We start from the raw sequence: 20,219 nt of genomic DNA on the forward strand, positions 1-20,219 counted from the left end.
CCTCTCTAACAGGCTTAGGTACTGAACTTGAATTGAGTACAACAAAGAGGGGTGTTTGTTATCACCATTGTGGTTAGTATTGATTGTACTTGCTAGATAATGAAAACCCAAACCCTCATAAGTGGACCAATGGGTAACATGATACACGGGGCAAAGATTGAAGTTGTCAAGGACTTCATCTTGCTTGGATCCACAATCCACGCTCACGGGGGCAGCAGTCAGGGATGAAACGATGCACTGCACTGGGTACATCTGCTGTACAAGACCGCCTTAGAGCATGGAACGCAGAGAGGCTACTTTGAGAAATAAATCTGACTTGGAGCAAGTACATCCAGAACGTTGCTTAGAAGCAAGGATGTTGAGACTTTGGGCATGTTATCAGGAGAGACCAGACACTGGTAAAAAGGACATCATGCTAGCTACAGAAGATGGGAAGTGAGAAGAAGATGACCCTTGACCAGACGGATTGAAACAGTGGCTGCTACAATGGGCTCCATCAACACTTGTGAGGGCGGCGCAGGACTGGGCAGTGTTTCACTCTGTTGTGCACTTGGTCGCTTATGGGTCAGAACTGACTAGCAGTACCTAACAACAATAACAACAACATAGGCCCAGAATCTCTCACAAATGTCTGTGGGTTTAAAACTGGAACTAGGTTGAGCTTGACTTCTATTGTAGCTTAGTTTTTTTTATTTGTAATTACTTCTACAACTTAAACACAGATCATTTTAACTCAGATCATTAAACATGCCAAGAAGCAAAATGACAGACAATGATAATACCATAGAGCTAAATATGAAATAAAACATTTTTTCACAATGAACTCAACACAGTGACTGCTGAATAGGGGCACTCCCAAGACTTAGAGAAAGCCAGCAAACTCACTGAAGGACTAGTCTCCAGGAGCAAGAGGATAGTTAGCTGGCATTCAGCGTTTGCAAGGCATTCTTTCTCTCTCGATAGATAGATAGATAGATAGATACATAGATAGATAGATAGATAGATAGCTAGCTATAGGCTCTCGGAACTAAAGTTCAACCAAACCAAGTGTGCAACCCCAGGGCACAAAGCTGGTCAAGAATCTGTCACCTTGGATACTCAGACAACTACCCTCACCTCTGCTTATCTGGCAGCCAGCAACCCATTATGGTTCCTATCCCTTCTCCCAGCCCTGTGGCCAACACCTCTGAGGCCTGGACTACAGGTTTGATTCCTATGAGTGGTACAACCAGGAGGGACACTGCCAGCATTTTGCACCTGTGAAGCACTTGGTACCTTTACTGTGTTCTAGGATGGTCCAGTTACATGAGACCCCAGGATCCCTTGGTAAAGTAGGATGCAGAGGAAGGTGATGAGAAATACTTCCTCCCACATCCGGCACCACCTACCCTCACACCATCTGCCCTTGGTTCCTCTACTGACCGTGATGTCTAGGGCAAGTACCAGCTTGCCTCTGTTTACTCAACTGTAAAATGGGAGAATAGCATCTTGCCATTATTCTTCCTAGTGAGCAAGGGCAACAGAGATAGCCAACTGGTCTGAACAAGCCTGGAAACAGACCCAGGCTGCTGAGCTGCTCTCAAGGAGTGTCCTACTATGACAAGGCCCATGGCTGAGTGTCCTCAGACTCAGGTTCCCAGGACTGTGTGAATGTCAACAGAAGGAGCTACTCGAGAGGCAGTCAGTGTCATTGCAGGCAGCCCTAAGGCCAGAAGCCAAGGGTCATGAGGGTGTCTACAGTTGTGAGGCAAGGGGGCCTCCAATTCTGCCTTCAGCAAGGTGCTTCACTCTCTTCCCACAAAAGATCAGAGTCCTAAGCCCCCACCTTGTTTTCTTCCCATCAACCCATCAGTTATTTCATTAAATGTAAGTTGAACTATCCCAGATGAACTCTTGAGGTGAGTTCAGTTTGAGAAGCTTCTCTAGTCTCAGGTTCATGATGCTAGGAGTGCCCGCCAGCTTTAGGTCCCTGGCCCCTGTCCAGGGCAATAAAGCTGCAGTCAGAGCCTGCATGTGACATCCATACATGGATCCAAACAGTGGCCTTGAGGTGACAGATTTGCTCAGATGTTTCCAGGAGACCGAAGTGGGCAAAAAACCCTGGGGCCTGCAGGCACCACTTGGGACACAGTGGTATCAGGACAAACACCCATGTTAGTGGGGCTGACACAGATGAGGAACTCAGTTATCAAAAGGTCCACGGTCCCCTTTCCTCTGACTCCTGGTGCATTCCAGTACAGGAAAGTACTGTCCTCCAAAGTAGGTGACCTGGTGAGATTTTTCTGAAAACTTACCCCATTTACCCAGAAGTACACCCCACAGCACCGCAGTAAGGAATAAGCAAGGAGAGAGAAACAGCAAAGCCTTCAGAACCTCAGGAAAATAAGGCACGTTCCCCAATCGACCATTAGTGCTGTGGTAGGTATGGTATGTGCCCTGGGTGCCCCTGGAAGGGCTACCACTGAGCCATCCCCATCACCAACAGTGAGAGGCCATTCCGAAAGTTAAAACTAATAGTTCTGTATTTGAGAGCCTCCATGCACCAAGGCAGCCTGTGGGTTGCTTCCCTCTCTCTAAAACTTAGCTCCAAATTGTCTGGTGTGAAAGGGCAGGAGGTTGTTGGGTGGGCAGAGAAACACAAGTCTTGCTTTGTTCTAGCCAAGGTCTGTATAATCCATTCCAATGAGTTGAAGAGATTTGGAAAAGCAGCCCCAAGGAGGCCAGCCATTTTGCAATCCCACCGTTCATCCCTCATGACTCTAGAGAAAGTGTTTCCCAAAGTAGGTGATACTGCCCACCCACAGGGAGTGGTGGTTGTGGTAGTGGGTATTGGAATGATCCAGAATTGGGGGGGAGGGGTGGAGACACAGAAACAGATACCTACACTTTATCTTGGATTATGGGCTATAGTACAAAAGTTGTTCATTGCCAAAGGGGCACTGAGTAATTTTTTTTTGAGGGGGGCCTCTGCTCAAGAGTCTAGTCACTTCTCCCAATTCTCCCCTTTGAAGTGGCTTCAAGACAGGGCAGTCTCAAAGGCCACATGGCCCCCTCTCCCTGTGCGCTGAAATATTCAGCTCCTCCCCCAGCCTAAGAAGATTGCTAGGTGGGGGGTGGGTAGTGGGCACAGATTCAGGCCATGTCTAAGGCATGTTGCTCTCTCGATGTAATTCAAAATCCAGAACTACTTCTGCCAAGAAGGTCCAGGGTCCAGGGTGTTGTGCTGAGTGTAGAAAGAGAAGGGACTGGAGATAAACACCTGACTTTGTGAACACTGTAGATCAATTTTCATCAGCGGAAGAAACCGTGTAGCTGCACTTTTCATGTAGTGTCACAGTGTGTTCAGTAAAAGATTAATAAGCTTGACTTGGGTTTTTGAGCTGATATTATAGCAAAGTTATCTAAAAGACGGGTATTAGATGTTAGGGCAGGGACACAATTTCTGAGCTTGCCATAGATGCTGTTTTTCACAGAGACTCCTTTGCCCCCACTGTCCATCAGAGAGCTGCTCTGGTGGCACAATGGCTGCTTGGCCACTCAGGGAGAAAAGGCCTGGTAATCTGTCCCTTCAGTTATACCCTAGGGGACCCTGAGCAGTAGTCCTAGTCTGTCTGACAGGGCCATCATGAGTCAGAACTGACTCCACAGGATACAACCCCAACAAGGGAAGGATGCCTATGGAGATTAGACAGTGGTGAGATTCAGCCCATTCACACCAGTTCAGCAGAAGAGACAGTGAAGTTGTGTTGTGTTTGGAGAAGTGATTTTTATAATGGCACTTGTAAGCAGGGCTCTAAGAGGGAAAGCTGGGCAGGCGCCCATTGTGGGAATTACAAAGTTACAGCCCCCCCTTTTTTTGAACGTTCATCCTTGCGAAAGTATATTCTAAGTGCCACCATTATTAATGTTCATTCCATCTCTAGGCAAAAAAAATTAGATGAAACTCTGCTCATAAAATTTATTCATTTCATACAACGTGTTATCCTTTTGATGAAATACCACATTTTTATTCCCTTGCATTTCTTACTTCAGTAAACAAATATAGAACGTAAAGAGAAAAGTGCCAAACAACCAGAGGGCGACATGCTGTCATTTGTTTCAGCTTTGTGCTACCCCCCAAATTCCCACAAGATCTTCTGAGTAAATTATGCAGTGCCTGAACGTGTTCAAAAGGCGAAAAATATTGTCAGAACCATTGCTGTGGGTTCAGCGGAAGTGGGAAGGGGTTTTTCAAAGAGAAAAGAAGTCACCTGTTTCTAATGTATCAAACATAATGAGCACAATGAAATGACTCTGGTCTAACTGGCCTACTTCTGAAAGACTGGGATCCTACTGCAGTGAAAAGATGGTTAGGGATAAATCACACAGGTACTTGGATAAAAGCAAATGCCAACGAGGATGTCAATCAAGAAGCAAAATGGCAATATCTTCAATACTTTTATGGGGTTTTGTCAGGTATTATTTAATATATTATCATTAATATTTTAAAACTCATAGCAATCCAGTTATCTATACCTCTTTTATTGTTCTTCTTCAAGTCTTAACTGTATGGAATAATTAACTTTAAACATAATTAACTTTAAAATAATTAACTTTAATAATTAACTTAAAACAGTCATTAGGGCAGCCAACCAGTTGCTAAATTATTTAAATCCCACCACTGGTTTCAGCCATTATTTTTGCCAGAGTTCAAGTCCCAGTCATTGTCCCAGTGTCCTAAGAAATGCCTTGCAAAAATGAACAGACTTCCATGTCTCAGGACCAGGGGCAAATCCCTGGGCTTGGTGGAGCCTATGTTTCCTAAATGGCAAACTATGAGGAGTTGATTGTGCCTGTATTTCCCTGAACAGCCATGTATAACTCACCGGGCAAGAAGTTCAACTCTTGCAAACTTAGCTACAAAGATCTGTGGCCGTCCCTGCAAAAGGAGCGCACTCTATTCCTTAAGCACGTCCCCCGTCAGACGTGGAGAGAAACTAGAACAGGATATAGAGTTCTGACCTAGTTCTGATGGCAATGGCACGTAGGAGTACTAACTACAGGGTTGGCGGTTCAAACATTCTGGCCAATATTCCAGAAAAAAGAGGATGCAATTTGCTCCTGTGGAGACTTACAGACTCCGAAACTTTATGTAGGTTCACTCCGAGCCAGAATTGACTCAATGGCAATGTTTGGGGTATTTTTTAATCTGTGGGTTGTTTTAGTGCATGAAAAGACTCCATGCTTTTTAATGATTTATTAGCTGCATGTGCAGTAAATGAAGATTTTTGTCGGGGTTGGGAGGAACATTTCTGAGTGAGGCCACCCTGACAGAACACTAGAGGGCACATACTAGTTGTCCCCAAGTCTATGTGCCGCTATGAGTTGGCCTCAGTTAGTTTGGGTCAATGAGTTAGATAAGGGGCTCTCGTGACCGTGTGAATTCTGTGGTGGACTGCTCACCACAAGCCCAGCCCTTCACACCCTCACCTCCTGATGGCTCCAGTAAAGGTCAACAGTCTCCAAACCCCAACGAGACAGTTCTACTCTGTCCTACAGGATCACTGTGAGTTGGACATCAAGTCCTTTTTTATAATAGAGGTAGAATGTATGCATTTTCAAATCAAAACAATTGTATTTCAGGGGTCAGGGCTGGAAGGAAGTTGTGCATCCAGGGTGGGTCAACCGCTTACCTTGTCTTTCTTCCCAGCGCTGCACGCAACGGATTCCAAGCCAGTCAGCCTCAGGACACGACTGTCCAAGGTCTTGAGCTTGGACCAAGGGTGGCTGCATGGAGTCTGTCCTGTCCACTGGCAGGCTGGAAAGAGACACAGAGGCAGCGATTTAGGGGCACCCTTGGGAGCCTTAATCCCAGGGGAGGGAGCTGAGCTGTGTGTATGTGTGTGTGTGGGGGGGGGGGCTTGCAAGTGCTGAGGACAAATCAGCCAGATGGAGCACCCCTCCTCCGTGGCCCCTCCGCACTCCAAGCCCTGAGCTTGCCTGGCAGCGCGGCAGGGAGCTCGACCTTCAGGTCAGGACGTCGCAGGGACGGAGGAGGCCTCAGCAATGTCCCTGGCCGCGCGCGGCAGGGGTGGGCGGGATCCCGCGGGGGCTGCGGGCGGGCGGGGTGGGGTGAGGGCCGGCCCCCTTCGCGCCCGCCTGCCGTGGAGTCCTTCAGCCAATGAGATGCCCCCTTGGCCCGTGGGGGAGCGTGGGGGCGCTACTTAAAGCCTTGCGTGGCTGTCACCGGCGAGTCGGCGGCGCACCCACCAGGCCGGAGCCGAAGGACCGTCAACAAATTGGGAGCGCCCGAAGTCATGGCCACCACCAACGGGACCGTAGAGAATGGACAGCCAGACAAGAAAACTTCCGCCTTGCCGCGCCCCATCCGCAACCTGGAGGTCAAGTTCACCAAGGTGAGGCGGTCGCCCTTCGCCCCCAGAGAGGCCCGTTCCGCTCCGCGTCGGGCGTGCGGGTGTGGGGAGCCGGGGTCGCGAGCTGGGGAGCGTGAGGGTTCCCAGCCGGCAGCCGGCGCGGCTCCACCCCCGAGGGGTCAGGCGGTGGGAGCGCTTCCTGGGCGCCGAGAACTTGCCTGGACGCGTCCCCACGGAGAGGGGAGCCTCGCCAGGCACCCCAGACGGGAACCCGCGCTCAGCGCGCGGACCGGCGCCTCGGAGCGGCGCTGCCACCCGCCGGGGAAGCTGTGCGCGAGGACGCACCCATCCTGGAAGCCGGGCGCGCTGCGCACACAGCCCCGGGACGGAGCGGAAGTGCTCGGCCCCCGACGCGGTGGCCCCCTTAGCAGACCCCCAGGCCCCACCCATGCCAAGCGCAGGGCTGGGAGAGAGGATGGGCCCCGTGGGCTGGGAGCGCGGAGACTTAGGGCGCATGCCCTCGGGAACTCCGGAGACACGTCGGGCACCTTCTGGTTAGCCTCTACCCACCCAAGCAACTGGAGAGCCAGGGGAAGTGGGACGGTGCCCGACTGAGGGCACTGCCCGAGCTGTGGAGGTCTTGGAGTTCTCAGACTGGGCCTCAAGCCCTGCCACTGCAAAGGTCGGGCACTAAGGCCCATCTCACCTTGCAGCTCTGGCTTCTTTACACTGCTGGGAGGGGGCCGATGGCAGGACTGGGAGAGAGGGGAAGGGGGGAGGCTGTAGCAGCCAGGGAGCAGTGTCATCACTTGCCTGGGACAGAAAGGAAGGTGGTAAGGCTCCTTCTTGGGAAGCTGGGGAAGCGGCACTAAGCCCTGCAGAGAGTGGGGTTCAACACCTCAAGTAGTTTGGGGCTCAGTGTTCGGTTTTCGCCTTCGCCTGGGCATGGGATCTTTGAAGAGAGCGATGGCCGAAAGCTGCTGTAAGATTCTCTCTCCCGAACTTGTGTCTGTTTGATTTTATATCATCTCCCTTTCTCTCAACTCCAGCTGACACAGCATTTAGAAAATTCTCCTCTCGATTTTACTTTCAAAAGTAGCAATTACGTCTCTCAAATAATTTTAATCAAGCGGAGGAATCGTCGGGCCAGTACGTGTGGCCTTCAGATTTTGCTTTCTTGGCACTTAATTCCCAATGTCGACCTTGCCTCTGATCACATAACGTTTAAATTAAGTGTTTTCAGCGGGAACTGTAATTAACTGAGACAAGTTACAGTAGATGCTGTAGGTTCTTTAGGAATATTAGCTTCAGAGTAAAAATTCCAATACAGTTCTTAGGAATTGTGAGAACATCACCTTTTGTAGACCCCAAGGAAAAGGTTTTGTTGGCTTGGCCCCCCCATTTCAGATTACAAAAACTACGTAGAAACCAGAAAGTAAGCATGCAAGTTATTTATCGTCTTTTAGTCTCCTCCGCCCCCTAATAAAATCACACACAAAAATAAAGAATGGTTTACAAGAATGGAAAAGGCAACAAGAAACATTTTTACTCTTTCCTTTCCTGGGTTTAGAAAAACCATCAGCTTTTATATGAAATAGCTTCCCTCTTTAGGATTGCTTAAGATCATTGATGAATCCAAATGCTGCTCATATGGAGGTGGATCTTGGAAGCGCCAAAGAGCAATGGCTGTTTGAGAATCTGGTAGCCTCCGCTTCTCCACTCCCTGCCACCAGCACTTTGCCAATTGAGGAAGAAGAAAAAAAGTCTTTGATTAAAGCTGTGGAACGGCAATAAGATGGGGACTGTGAACCAGGATCCTTAGGTGGCTCCACACAGTGAGAAGGCCCTCCTCACCTGGGTTGGGAACCATGGCCTCCTCTGGCCTTGATTCTAACCCAGCTCCGCAGAGGCCTCTGCAAAGCAGGTTTGTGGGGCTGGCAGCCCCTGCACAATGCTATGAGGAGAGAAGCAAGAGGCCCGCAAAGAATAAGTGGGAGGACTAGGATTTGGGACTGAAGACCTCTGGCAGGCAGCTAAGAGGCACAAAGTATATGAGTACGTTATTTTTCAAAACTGGCTCGTGATGGAGGACACACCAAAGGTGTTGCGGCCATTTCTGAGTGGTACAGCTTCCAGAAGGAGGACTTTGTTAGATCTCCTATATTAGTCTTCACAGTTTCACATGGCCCTGTACTCTTAAGGTTCTGGTGTGGGGGCCTTGTGGTTCTGGTGTGGGGGCCTTGTGGTTCTGGTGTGGGTGTTTGGGGGCCTTGTGGTTCTGGTGTGGGTGTTTGGGGGTGGGTTGGGGGGGGCGTCCATGCATCTCAGCAACCTCTTTTCCTTTATGGAGACTCTTCCTTTCCCTATACAATTTCTTCTAATAGAAGAGATTCTCTTTGAGGTTTTCTGATTCTTTAAAACAACTATTTTTTCTCTCTTATGAAAGTAAAGTTACCTAAAACATCTCTATAAATCCCCTGAAAGCATACTTGCTTTTGAGTTAGCTGAGTATCCTGGGCTTGCAGGAGAAGCAGAATGGACTTGTGTCATGGCCGTCACTTAACTCCTCGGATAGCTATGGTGTTCCAGCCCAGCCTGGTTCCATGTCATTCTCTTCCTTCTGTAAAATTTTAATTCCCTCGACAGGGCAGCATAACTTTAGTTTTGTACTTCTAGAAGGTTTATTTCATACATGCTTGCACATCAGGGCAGAAGGGTGGTGGCAATCCTTCACCCGACCTTGGACGCTGGCTCAGGGTTAAAAAATATATAGTAGAGTTGATTGACCACAGTCACTCACCTCCCTCCTAATTTGTGTTTTTGTTTTGTTTTAGAGAGAGAGCAGAAACCACTTATGGGATTACTGTAGTATTTAAAAACTCCTAAATTGGAAACATTGTAATGGGCAAATATGGTAAGAGTCAGGCAGTCTCCGTTTCTTTTTAAAGTTACTAGTTAGAAAAGATTTAAAAATCAATGTAAGGAATAACTAAATAAGGTGTTTTACAGAGGCACATGCTTGGTAATGGAGTACAACGGAAAATTGCACTGGTTTCCATTCACCTCATTTATATTCTCTTCTATCACCTTCTCACTTTCCTTCCCCCTTGGAACTGATACCAGGAAGGACCTAGAATCAGCAATTTTCACTGACAGCCTATTATCTATCCCACGAAATTTCATCTTCCTCTTGCTGGCTGCACGCTCCTCCCCATGCTAACCGAACTCCCCTTTTCCACTTACTGTTTCTTGCTGGGACTGAGTAATTACTTGGTGGGTGGCAAAAGTGAACTCCTGGATTTGGTTTCAGCTGAACGAATAAACCTGTAACTGTATCCTGGCCTTTCCCACAGCGCCTGACCTCACATGGAAGGTGCTGAGCTTGAAGGAGTCAGGTGGACACATCCCGCCTGGTCAGGGATGCCTTCAGCTCTGAATCCCAAGCTGGGAGAAGGTGACTTTGCCCCTTTAGTTAATCAGACCCTACCTTCTATATTCTACCTATTGGGCACAGATTTCTATGAAGATTTAATAAGATGGGGCACACCAGCTGCTTCCAGATGGGGTTTCCTTACTGATGTGCTGCAGAGTCCAGGCCAGGAAGACAGTTACAAAGAACAAAACCAGCCAGACAGCTGACGAAATGGTCCCTGCTCTCATCTCACATTGTTGGGGGTCAAGTGTCTCTAATGAACACATGTCACCAGAATTGAAATGAATCTTTCCAATGACACAATTTAAAGAGAGGCATAGGGAATTGGGATCTGATGAGCTCGTTCTGTATTTACAAAGTGCAGTATTTTACTCGATGGAAGCATTGCTGCTTTTTTACATGTAATGTTTCATGACAATATACAGGGAACAAATCTACTCTTATTCCCAGTTCTTAAATATATGATGAATGATATTGGTGACGTTATTCACATTGTGTCAAGGTTCATGACTTCTCTTCTACTTGCTTCACATCTATTTATTTAATCTCCTTGACTCTTAACCTTCTTATCTATTGCTTTAAAAGTGCCATTGATCCTTTGGTCACACACACACACACACACACACACACACACACACACTCACTCACTCACTCACACTCATAAGGGGGCTCCAAATATTTGAGGGAAATGAATTAAAACAGCATAGAATTTTTCTATGATCTACATAGGCACACATATATACATCCATATGTGTATGTATTTAATGTAATGCTCAAGTGTGAGAATTTTTACTCTTTGACTAAAATGTTACTTAGCTTAAAGGTAACTCCTTGGGGATAGTTTCAAGATTTGAACTTTCTTTTCTACATCTCTTAATATGACCTGACCATGTTGTAGCCTAAATATTTCTTTGTCTTTCAAAACCAAGATCTACTTTGCTTAATTAAGCCTAATATACACACAGACATTTTAAAGATAGGAGGCAATTCTGATGGAGATTAATGAAGACAAAAGGGTTATGATAACTCCAACTTTGGAGGGTGATGGGAAATTTTCTAAATCATCTTCCCATAACTGGTATCTTTCTGAGGTCTTTGAGACCACGGTGCAGCAGGGCTCTCGGTGTTGGGCTGTGTTTTATATATGGTCTGTCACCTCTCTTCCTAATTCTTTCCCCAAAACTCGTTTCTCTTTTCATGTAATTCTCCCAATGCCATTAGACTATAGAGTTAAGTAAAAGTAAATGCATTTCATATATTGCAGCATGTGGATGTTATGAAGTCCTGTGATATATGACATCTTTTTACTACACTTGATCTTAGCCAAAAGGCCAAGAAGCAATGTATGACATCTTTTAAAATAATTATTATTATTAATGTTCTCATCCTTAGCTGTGTTCTGACTACTATTCTGATTAATTCTTGGGTCTAAATATAAGTGGTTGTTTCCTACATGCCTTATTATAACCTGAACATTTTTCAACACAGATATTTATCTTTGGCTTTCAAAATTGAGGTCTACCTTGCTTAACTAAACCCAATATAAGCACAGGCATTTTAAAGAGGAGTAGGGAGAGTTTGGGTGGAGATTAATGAAGACCTTTTTAAAAGTGAGTTCTTCTGAAAGCTCTTTGGGGCAGTGGAAGCGGGCGTGAGGTGAGACAACAGCAAATGGGGCATTCCCTTCCAGGGCAGGCAAATTGTTTGCACATATATACATCTCCATATATGATTAAAGGGATTCATGAGCCCTCCTCCCCCAAATGCTACGAGGATGTGGAATTCTGTTTACAACCTTTATTAAATTCAATTATGTCTCTAAAAATACATGTTATTATTTTTTAAAAGAAATGGAAATTTTGGGGAATAAAGTCTTAATTAGGTGAATTTTATTATGGTAAAAGTGAACTCTCTGAAAATTTTAATTTGTTTCAGGAAATGTGGATTCAAATTCTAAGGTCTCTCCTGCTTAGTCATTTTATTCTCAGTGTTGGGAGCTAGTGGGGAGAAAGTGGGGTAGGGTCAAATAACACGTTACCTAAGGTTCTTCACATGTTAAAATAATATGATTTTGATTTAAACCTAATGCATTGCAACCTTCCTTTCTGGTTAGATATTTATCAACAATGAATGGCATGAATCCAAAAGTGGAAAGAAGTTTGCCACATATAACCCTTCAAATGTAGAGAAAATATGTGAGGTGGAAGAAGGAGATAAGGTGGGTGCTTTTTTGTTTTTTCTAAGTAATTCAATTATAGATAAGTAAAGAAGAAGGCAACAATTTGGCTCAGCTATAAGGTAGAACTGCCACACATGGTGGGTTGTGGTTTGAGCTGGTTGCACTCAACACACACAGGATCCAAAGTGGGATCAAGTACAATGTCCTGCTGCAAACCTCAGCCCCTCTCCTGTGATAGATGGTCCTTCATCTATGAGGTTGACCTCAGCTGTCCATGCCACATGGCTCAAAGAAAAGTTTTTATCAATTATTTCAACCTGGAGGCATTAAAGAATATTTCCAGAAAGCATTTCCTGCTGGTGTGTTGTATAAAATGCAGTATTCTAACAGACTCTTAAAAAGTAGACTTGCAAAAGAAAATATTTATTGATCAGGTGATGTGAGTGATAGCATCATATAACTGCCAAATTTCCTTTCTACCTGAAACATGACATGATTATGTAGGGACTATTTCACATTATAGAGCATACACTATAACATAGAAGCTAAAGGACGCTTGGGTGTGTCTTTTATAAAGTTCAAGATCATAAAGTATAAGTTGCACATTACTCTTATTGTAAGGAAGCTTTTCTAAGCGCACACAACCCCTCTCGTGTTCCTCTGGTACTCTTGGTGAATGCACTGCTAATGTTTAACATAGATAGGGCGAATGATCAATGTAAAATAGGCTTGGATTTAATGCCACCAGTGGGGGTGTTACCAGGGTTCCTTGCGTAGTGAACCTCTTATGTGCAGCAACCCCTTGCTAAACTGTATTTACAAAGATATGAGGGTATGGGAGCGGATGGGGTGGGGTGGGCGGTATAATGCTGACTGGGAGATTTTGAAGAGCAGGGGGTTTCCTAGGTGTTGGGGAGGAGAATGAACCCAGTCCCCATGCTTCTCTTTTCTCTTGGTTGAGTTGGCTGCTCTGTGTACACAGTAAGAGGCCACTCCATCCACTGCAGCTGGAGAAGTTTTGGAAAAACTGGCCTTTAAACCAGAGCCCGGACAAAAAGTTCAAAGCCTCAGCGTTTTTGCTAACCCCATGAAAGCTTTGGAGAACTGGGCCAGGGGTAGGAACAATTCCTTAGATATTTTAATTTTTATTAATTATTAGCTATAAATTATTGAGTTTGGTCTCTAATAGTTCTTGTGAAAAAGAAAAAAACTTGGAATGAGGTCTTGGGGGTGTCACTCCTGACTGTCCATTGTCGGTGGGAGAGACACATAGAAGGCCTGGGAGCTAAGCTAAGATCCATCATCCACCAAACAAAATTAAAAACAAGATCAGTGATGTTACTCAAAAAAGTTCTCCCCATTTTCCTTTTAAGAAGGGTCTGGTCTAAGTCTGTGTTGTGCAGTGGGTTAGGCATTGGGCTGTCCACTCCTGTAAAGATTTATACTCTTGACTAATCTGGCCTACATTCTATCCACCCTGTGATGACTCATGCCACGTACTATGTACTATGGTGACCTTAGACCCTGTCCTTTGGGGGCACACAACATCCCTCTTAGGCCACACCAGAAGGACTCAATGTGGTAATCCCACTGAATGAAATGGACATTACCTCAAAATTACCTGCAGCCCTTGGACTAAAGACTGAAACTCTCTGATGTGAGAAGAAACAGATGACTGCCACCCCAAGGCTGTAGAATTGGTCATCAATGGACCTTGGTTAGGATCCCTTGCTTTGTGGGTGTCCAATGAAAGCTGGCCCAGAACCACCATATATTTACTATTTTAATGCCCTCCTTGATTTACTATGACATATCAATATGGAAAGCAAGGTTCTCCCCTTGTGAATGCATGTTATTGGAAATTTTCCCCAATCACAAACCTCTATGGTCACTGTAAATATAGCCCGATCATTTAAGAGTTTAATTTGTACAAATCCCTAACTCGTGGATTGTAGTTTGGAGCTGGTGTAGAACTATTTGGTTTCCTTTCCCCAGCAGTATGTTACATTCAATGCCATTGGCTACATTGACACAATCAATATACCCCCAAGGCATATTGGGGTATATACATACTTTATACTACCTTATACTCCCACTATCTTATACCCCAAAGGGATGATTGATAGTGTTCTTTGTCATATAATTATAATGAGGCCTCTATAGTAAACCAGAGATGGCCACAATCCATAGGCAAGTGAATGAATTTTGGACTCCCATTTAATTCCAGCCCCAATCCAAGAACAATCAGTTCTCATGGCATGGCCCTACTTGATGCTTACCTTCATGAAGAGATCACTGAAGCTATGGTGCTACAGCAAAGTGTGGTGAAGAAAGTAGATGGTGTCTGGCTATAAAAAAGAATAACTTCTGAGGTCTTAAAGGCTTCTATTCAAACAAGCATCAGTTGCTCCTCCTCCTCCCCCGCGCATGAGGCTGACATGGAAGACCTAAGCACTACCACATGCCCTTAGCTGCCGACTCCCCGCCAGCCAGTTCTTGTATCTAGAGAAAGTCTCTTTCTCTCTTCTTTCTCTACAGACACAGTTCTCAGCAAGAATAAGAAGTAAAGATTGACGTGAGGGTGTTCAAGAAGTTTATGGAAAAGCTTTACTTTGTTTTCATTCGATTATCTTTTCATTTCATTTTTTCATGAGCTTTTTTGAAGTCCTTTCATATTTTCCATTTAATTTGTGAGCTGTGTTCAAGTCTGATAAGTGAAAAACTTTTTTATGTGGGTTATCAAGTAAAATACATGAGATTTTATATTATTTTAGTAGGTACTTTAAAGTATTATAATTAAAAAGTTGTCCCTGAGTGATTTAAATTGAATACCACCCCCATGATTTTCCTTTTTATATTTAGTATCTTTAAAAATCTGAAATTTATTCATAGTTGGGGATTTGAAACATTACATATAAACTTACAGATGTAATGACATCAGCAAAGTACATGTTGCATGTTGTACGTACTGTGTGTATATATATTACTAATGATATATAAAAAATGAAAATGGAAAAGACAGTTGTAAGTGGTCATATGCGTCCTCCATCCTGACTAGAATACATCATCAGTTGAGAACTGCCTATTGAAGGCAAGATTATATAATATAAAACATACGATATTAAAATATCTATAAGAAATATAAGATGTAGTATACATAATATACCTATTATAAGGAGCCCTGATAAAGCAGTGGTTGAAGTGCTGGCTTAGCTGCTGACAGGTTGGTGGTTCAAACCCACTAGCCACTCTGTAGGAAGAAAGACCTGGCCCTGTTCTCCTGTCAAGATTACAACCTAAGAACTCTGTGTGGCAGCCTACTCTGTTCTGAGGGTCACTGTGAGCATAATTGACTCTAGCACAAAAAGACCAACAAACTTATTGAAATATGTATAATTTTCTTTATAATGGTATCATGTATATTTTGTGTATTGCATATATTTTACAAAGGGGTTTTAAAATTGTGTAGATATATTTCATCACCTCTTAACTCCATTCTTCCATGAACTTTTTGAAGGCCTCTCATATGAAGTTATATAAGAAAGGCATTTAATATTATTTAAAACGCTTTCCTAATCAGAAGGAGCCCTTGTGGTGCTATTGGTTAAGATTTACATCTTGGAGATCCTATGGAGCAGTTCTCTAGGAACTAGTTGGCAGCTTGGTTCCTAATCAGGTAAAAATAATGTTATTTCTTAGGACTGTAGAAATTAACCGGTGGCTGCACTCTCCCCATACCTACTTGGCCCCCTTGTTGCCTGGTGAAAGCACAACTCTGTCTTTTGTGACTTACCGCACAGCCTTCCCAAACAGTAGTGCCAACAAAGGTGACACCCACTCTCTGTTATTCTGGCTCCACAGCCTGACGTGGACAAGGCAGTGGAGGCTGCCCAAGCTGCTTTCCAGCGGGGCTCACCATGGCGCCGGATGGATGCCCTCAGCCGGGGCAGGCTGCTGCATCAGCTGGCTGACCTTGTGGAGAGGGACCGTACTCTTCTGGCCGTGAGTGCTCATGCCCCTCCCCACCTCACCCTACCCCACCTCACCCTATCCCAAACAAAGCCAGGTCAGCTATCTGTGAGGGCTGGGAAGGAAACTTGGTGGAAGTGCTGGTTTTGTATAGCAGTGGATCTACTTGGTTTTTTGTGGGTGTAGCCCTCTGGCCATATCTTGGTACTACCAGTACATTTGTGTACTTAACATTTGTCTTTACATGAACTCTCATTTAAACTTCAGTCTAACCCCATCATAAGTTATCATATTCCGGAAACCACAGGCTTACTGTGCTAGTTCTATTCTCACAGTGGAGGAGCTCTGGTGGTGTCGTGGGCTATGCATTGGGTTGCGAACTAGAGGCTCGGTTTTTGAGACCACCATTTATTAAGATAAAGGCCACCACTGACCTAGAACCAATTGTCCAACCAGTTGTTCAGCTGAGACAATCCCCTGTTTCACTCCTGAACTGGGTACTGGTAAGTGTGTATGGAGGAGTAGTAAGAGTAGGATATCCTGGTTATAGGAAACCTCAAAACGTGAAAGACCTGGGTTCAAAGCCCAGCTCTGCCACTGACAATGTCAATTCTGTGATATCACACAAGTTGCTTAACCTCTCTATGTAAAGTAGCACTAACAGAGGTATCTAAGTGTTGTGAGATTAATGCATTTAAAGTTCTTAGATTTAATAAGCATATAATAAGTTCTAAATTGGTGAGGGCTATTGTTAATAATAATAGTAATAATAAAGCTATCTTAGGTTCTAACTCTAGCTGCATATCATCCTATCGCATCTCGGCCTTTTGGCTAAGATCAAGTGTAGCTGCATATCATCCTGACCAATAATTTCTAGATACCTTAGTTTCTCAGTTATAAGATAGGGAGATTATAACACCCCACGAGGTTGGGTCATATAAATTTTAAATGTGTTATTTAAAGGGATTCTCAGACTTTCCTTTCTCTTGAAGTAGGTGACCAGAGGTAACCTCCGGGCCTTTGCAACCTGCCTATCTAGCTCTGTTATGGCTCAGAGTCCTGTGGAACACTTGTTTCTAACCTTCAAACCCAATTCTTAGAGAGGAAATTTCCATTGTCACCCTTGCGACCCAACTGTTAGAGAGGAAATCTCCGGTGTGGTGTCCAGTGTGTGGAAACCTAGTTCTTTTGTTTCTAGATCTGCTCGTGAGGATGAGCAATTCAGTGGCCACACCATGAAAGGCCCCGCAAGGCAACAGATGTGGCGTTTGCTCCACGCGCTCCTTTCTTCGGGACTGAGAGTTGAGGAGCTCTGCTCTAGGTGCCTTCGCTTTGTAGGGCATCTGCTCAGAAACCCCAGCAAGGCTTCCTTCCCCCTTTGCCCGCCTGCATGGAAAACTCCCCCAAGGCCAAGTGAGGAGAGCACCCCTCTGGAGTAAGTGCTCCTCTTGGGGAACCCCTGGCTTCTCCCTGCAATGAACGCCAGTTCAGCTCGCAAGCTGTCAAACTGGCTCTTTCCAAAACATTTCTGTGTTCTCCCAGCATGAGCTCATCTGTCTGCCATGTCCATGTGGACTAATAGCTGGGAGAGGATATGCCCTGGGCACCCTCCCCACCCTGGCCTCAGTGTCAGCATCACCTTGGGAAATGGTGCCTGAGCCGCCTTCCTTCTACTGTGTTTTGAAAGCGGGCACTGGGAAATGCTGGACTGCAGTGTCTCTGAAGTCGGACCCAGCTCTCTGTCATACCTGAAAGGGGCAAGAGAATGCTGGAAACTATGGTTTTGAAACACGGGCTCACGTCATAGGGCAGTGCACCTCATTCCCCACCTCAATATAGTTTCCTGCATTTTCACACAGGAAAGCACCTATTTGGTCATGTTCTCATGCTAGGCCAGTGCTTCCCACAAAGCTGGGCCTTATTCCATGTCCAGTGCTTGGAAACAGACATGGAAAGATCCGCAGGTCCCCCCTCTTGCTGAGGCACGTGGCCCCCAGACCTGAGCTCTTAGGTTATCATTTTGGGTTCTCCCACATAGGGGTCCTCACTGTGCACTCTCTGACATGAGCCCTGTTCTGAGTCTCGCATCTTACACACGTGCATGCAGTGGTCAGGTTTCCATGAATTTCCCCCTCGTTTTTTAGAATCCGAGGACTCAGGTAAATACTTTTTTTCTCCCTAAAATGTTAAAGGAAATAAAGTAGGACTGCCTATGATTTAATTTTGGTTGAGCCATGGTGGCATTTTCAGAAGTGACTGTTCCATACAGTAGCTAACACCTGGTTTTCCAGGTTCAGCCTCATGTAGTCCTGCATTTTTAAAAGAATATTTTCCTTTCTATCTCTCATGACACAGTTTTGCTTTAACGTGTTCCATAAATCCAGTCTGGCAAATTCATGTTGTCGCTCCAGTAAGCAAACATGCCCAAGTTGGTGATGAAACAGAGCCAATGCTTACATGTGTCAGACCCGAAGTAGACGCTGCCTATAGTTTTTATTATCGTACTTCACGCATAAGAGAAATGGAGCTCAGAGAAGATTGCTTACGCGGTGACAGGTGGTGAACTAGGATTGGAGACAGCACTTACATCCATGCCCTGCACTTACCCCCTGTGCTACAGCCCTCTGCCCTTAGCTCCCTTGCTCCATCCATAAAGGGGCAGAAAGCAGCTCCGGGTTTTGTAAACAGGTACACAGGTAGTACCTAAAGTGGCTCAGTCTGGGATAAGTTATTGACATCTTTGCACGTGTTAGGTTTCTCTTGAGAAAATGAAAGTTCAAACTTGGACTAGAAATCAGCAGGAGTCAAAAAAAAAAGTGTCCTGGATGTCAAATTGGACTGACCTGGCCCCAAGTGGCACCCACAAGAGTGACATGCATCGTGGACTCGGGTCAGCCTTTCATCTTCGGCAGGTCACAGCCCTCTTGCTTGGTGTCCCCATGTGAGGACTGCCAAGTATATATAGGGTGCTCAAAGGGAAGATGATGACTAGCATACCTATTATTATTAACTTTTAACACTTTCATAGGACTTACGGTGGGCGGGCGCTGTCATCGTTGCTTTAAGGGCAGGAACTCATTTGGCCAATCTCTGTTGCGTCGTTTGAAACTCCCGGGGTCCTTTGAGTGTCAGAGTGGACCTCTTCTCCATGTTTTCAATAACTGCTTTGTCTGAAGTAGATTGTCATGCTTTTCTTACAAGGCACTCTTGATGCATTAACAAACTCGCCACCTTTCCTTTAGTGGCTAAATATGTTAGCCGTTTTCACTGCTCCATTGTTATTATTGTTTTCCGCAATTTACAGAGGAGGAAATTGAAGGAGGTTCAAAATCTGCTCAGCTATGGTCCATCACCAGTTACTGTCTGATGTTTAGAGAATACTTAGACCCAAAGAAATGCAACACTTATTGGTGACATAGGGGGACATCCCCAGTTGAAGATTTGGGGTGATAGCTGCCCATAGGGTGGAACTATGCTGGTTAAGAGGTTTAGAAGGTCCAGTCTCAGGCCCAGCCATGTCACTGACTCACAGAGTAACTGTGGATAAGTCACCAGGCTCTATTGGTCTGGGTTCCCTACTTTAAAGTGGGAATCAGCGTGGAGCATGAATCAAGATGGATCTGCGTGCACTGGGAATACCATCTTTGCCCCTCTGTAGGCCGTCCTCCCATTCCATTGATGATGCTGCAAGAATCCAGCCCCGGGCTATGTATCAGGACAGCCTCTTCCTGCTACGAGGGGTGACTGGCAGGTTCAGTGCTGGGTGCACTGGGGCTGCAGAGACAAAGGCATTCTCTTAGAGTTGAGCTGGACATGGAAAAGAATCCTGCCATTGAGTGCCCTGGGTAATTGTCTCTTCTCATAACCGGGGAAACTTGATTCAGTCCTGATATTGTATCCAGTCTTTGTAGTGCAAATGGCCAGGGGTAGATCCCAGTGCTGGCAGGGTAGCCCCTCTGGGCTCTGTCACATTTTCCATGGCAGCCCAGTGGAGCAGAGAGAGCCCTTGCCCTTCCCTGTCACTGTGATGAGGTGATGGTTTTGAGAAGCCCTCATTTTCGCCACCCCACAGCCAACTCAGCCTTGAGTTATTCCTGGGAAAGCACAAGCGGCAACAGCATCAGGGCGCCTCGCTGAGTGAATTCTCCCAATGGAAAACCACATGCTCAAGGGTTTTATTGCTAGCAGAGCTTCGCATCAGGCCTGCCTCTAAGTGGTCCCCAGGAAGCATGTCATAGGTGCCTGTGCCCTGCTGGGTGCCCAGCTTGGGGAGTTTTGAGATACA

The 20,219-nt window shown here is 45.5% G+C and overlaps 1 protein-coding gene, 1 long non-coding RNA gene and 1 pseudogene across 4 annotated transcripts in view; 1 reads left to right on the forward strand and 2 right to left on the reverse strand.

Annotated features, from left to right (window-relative positions):
* LOC142456309 (uncharacterized) overlaps nucleotides 1-5,799 on the reverse strand; it is a 111,072-nt gene extending 105,273 nt beyond the window's left edge. The window contains exon 1 of the long non-coding RNA XR_012786059.1: nucleotides 5,673-5,799. This is a non-coding gene — a long non-coding RNA (uncharacterized LOC142456309). The remainder of the gene's footprint in view (nucleotides 1-5,672) is intronic.
* Nucleotides 5,800-6,166: 367 nt separating this feature from the next.
* ALDH1A3 (aldehyde dehydrogenase 1 family member A3) overlaps nucleotides 6,167-20,219 on the forward strand; it is a 43,379-nt gene continuing 29,326 nt past the window's right edge. The window contains exons 1-3 of one of the 3 annotated variants that reach the window (XM_075557943.1): nucleotides 6,167-6,395; nucleotides 11,900-12,004; nucleotides 15,827-15,967. In XM_075557943.1, coding sequence (XP_075414058.1) covers nucleotides 6,297-6,395; nucleotides 11,900-12,004; nucleotides 15,827-15,967 — 345 coding nt within the window. In that variant the 5' untranslated portion in view covers nucleotides 6,167-6,296. The remainder of the gene's footprint in view (nucleotides 6,396-11,899; nucleotides 12,005-15,826; nucleotides 15,968-20,219) is intronic. The other 2 variants (XM_075557942.1, XM_075557944.1) reach the window with 2 other exon arrangements.
* Nucleotides 11,011-11,129, reverse strand: LOC142457452 (U2 spliceosomal RNA; annotated as a pseudogene).

Source organism: Tenrec ecaudatus, chromosome 9 (assembly GCF_050624435.1).
Source record: "Tenrec ecaudatus isolate mTenEca1 chromosome 9, mTenEca1.hap1, whole genome shotgun sequence".
NCBI classification, from domain to species: Eukaryota; Metazoa; Chordata; class Mammalia; order Afrosoricida; family Tenrecidae; genus Tenrec; species Tenrec ecaudatus.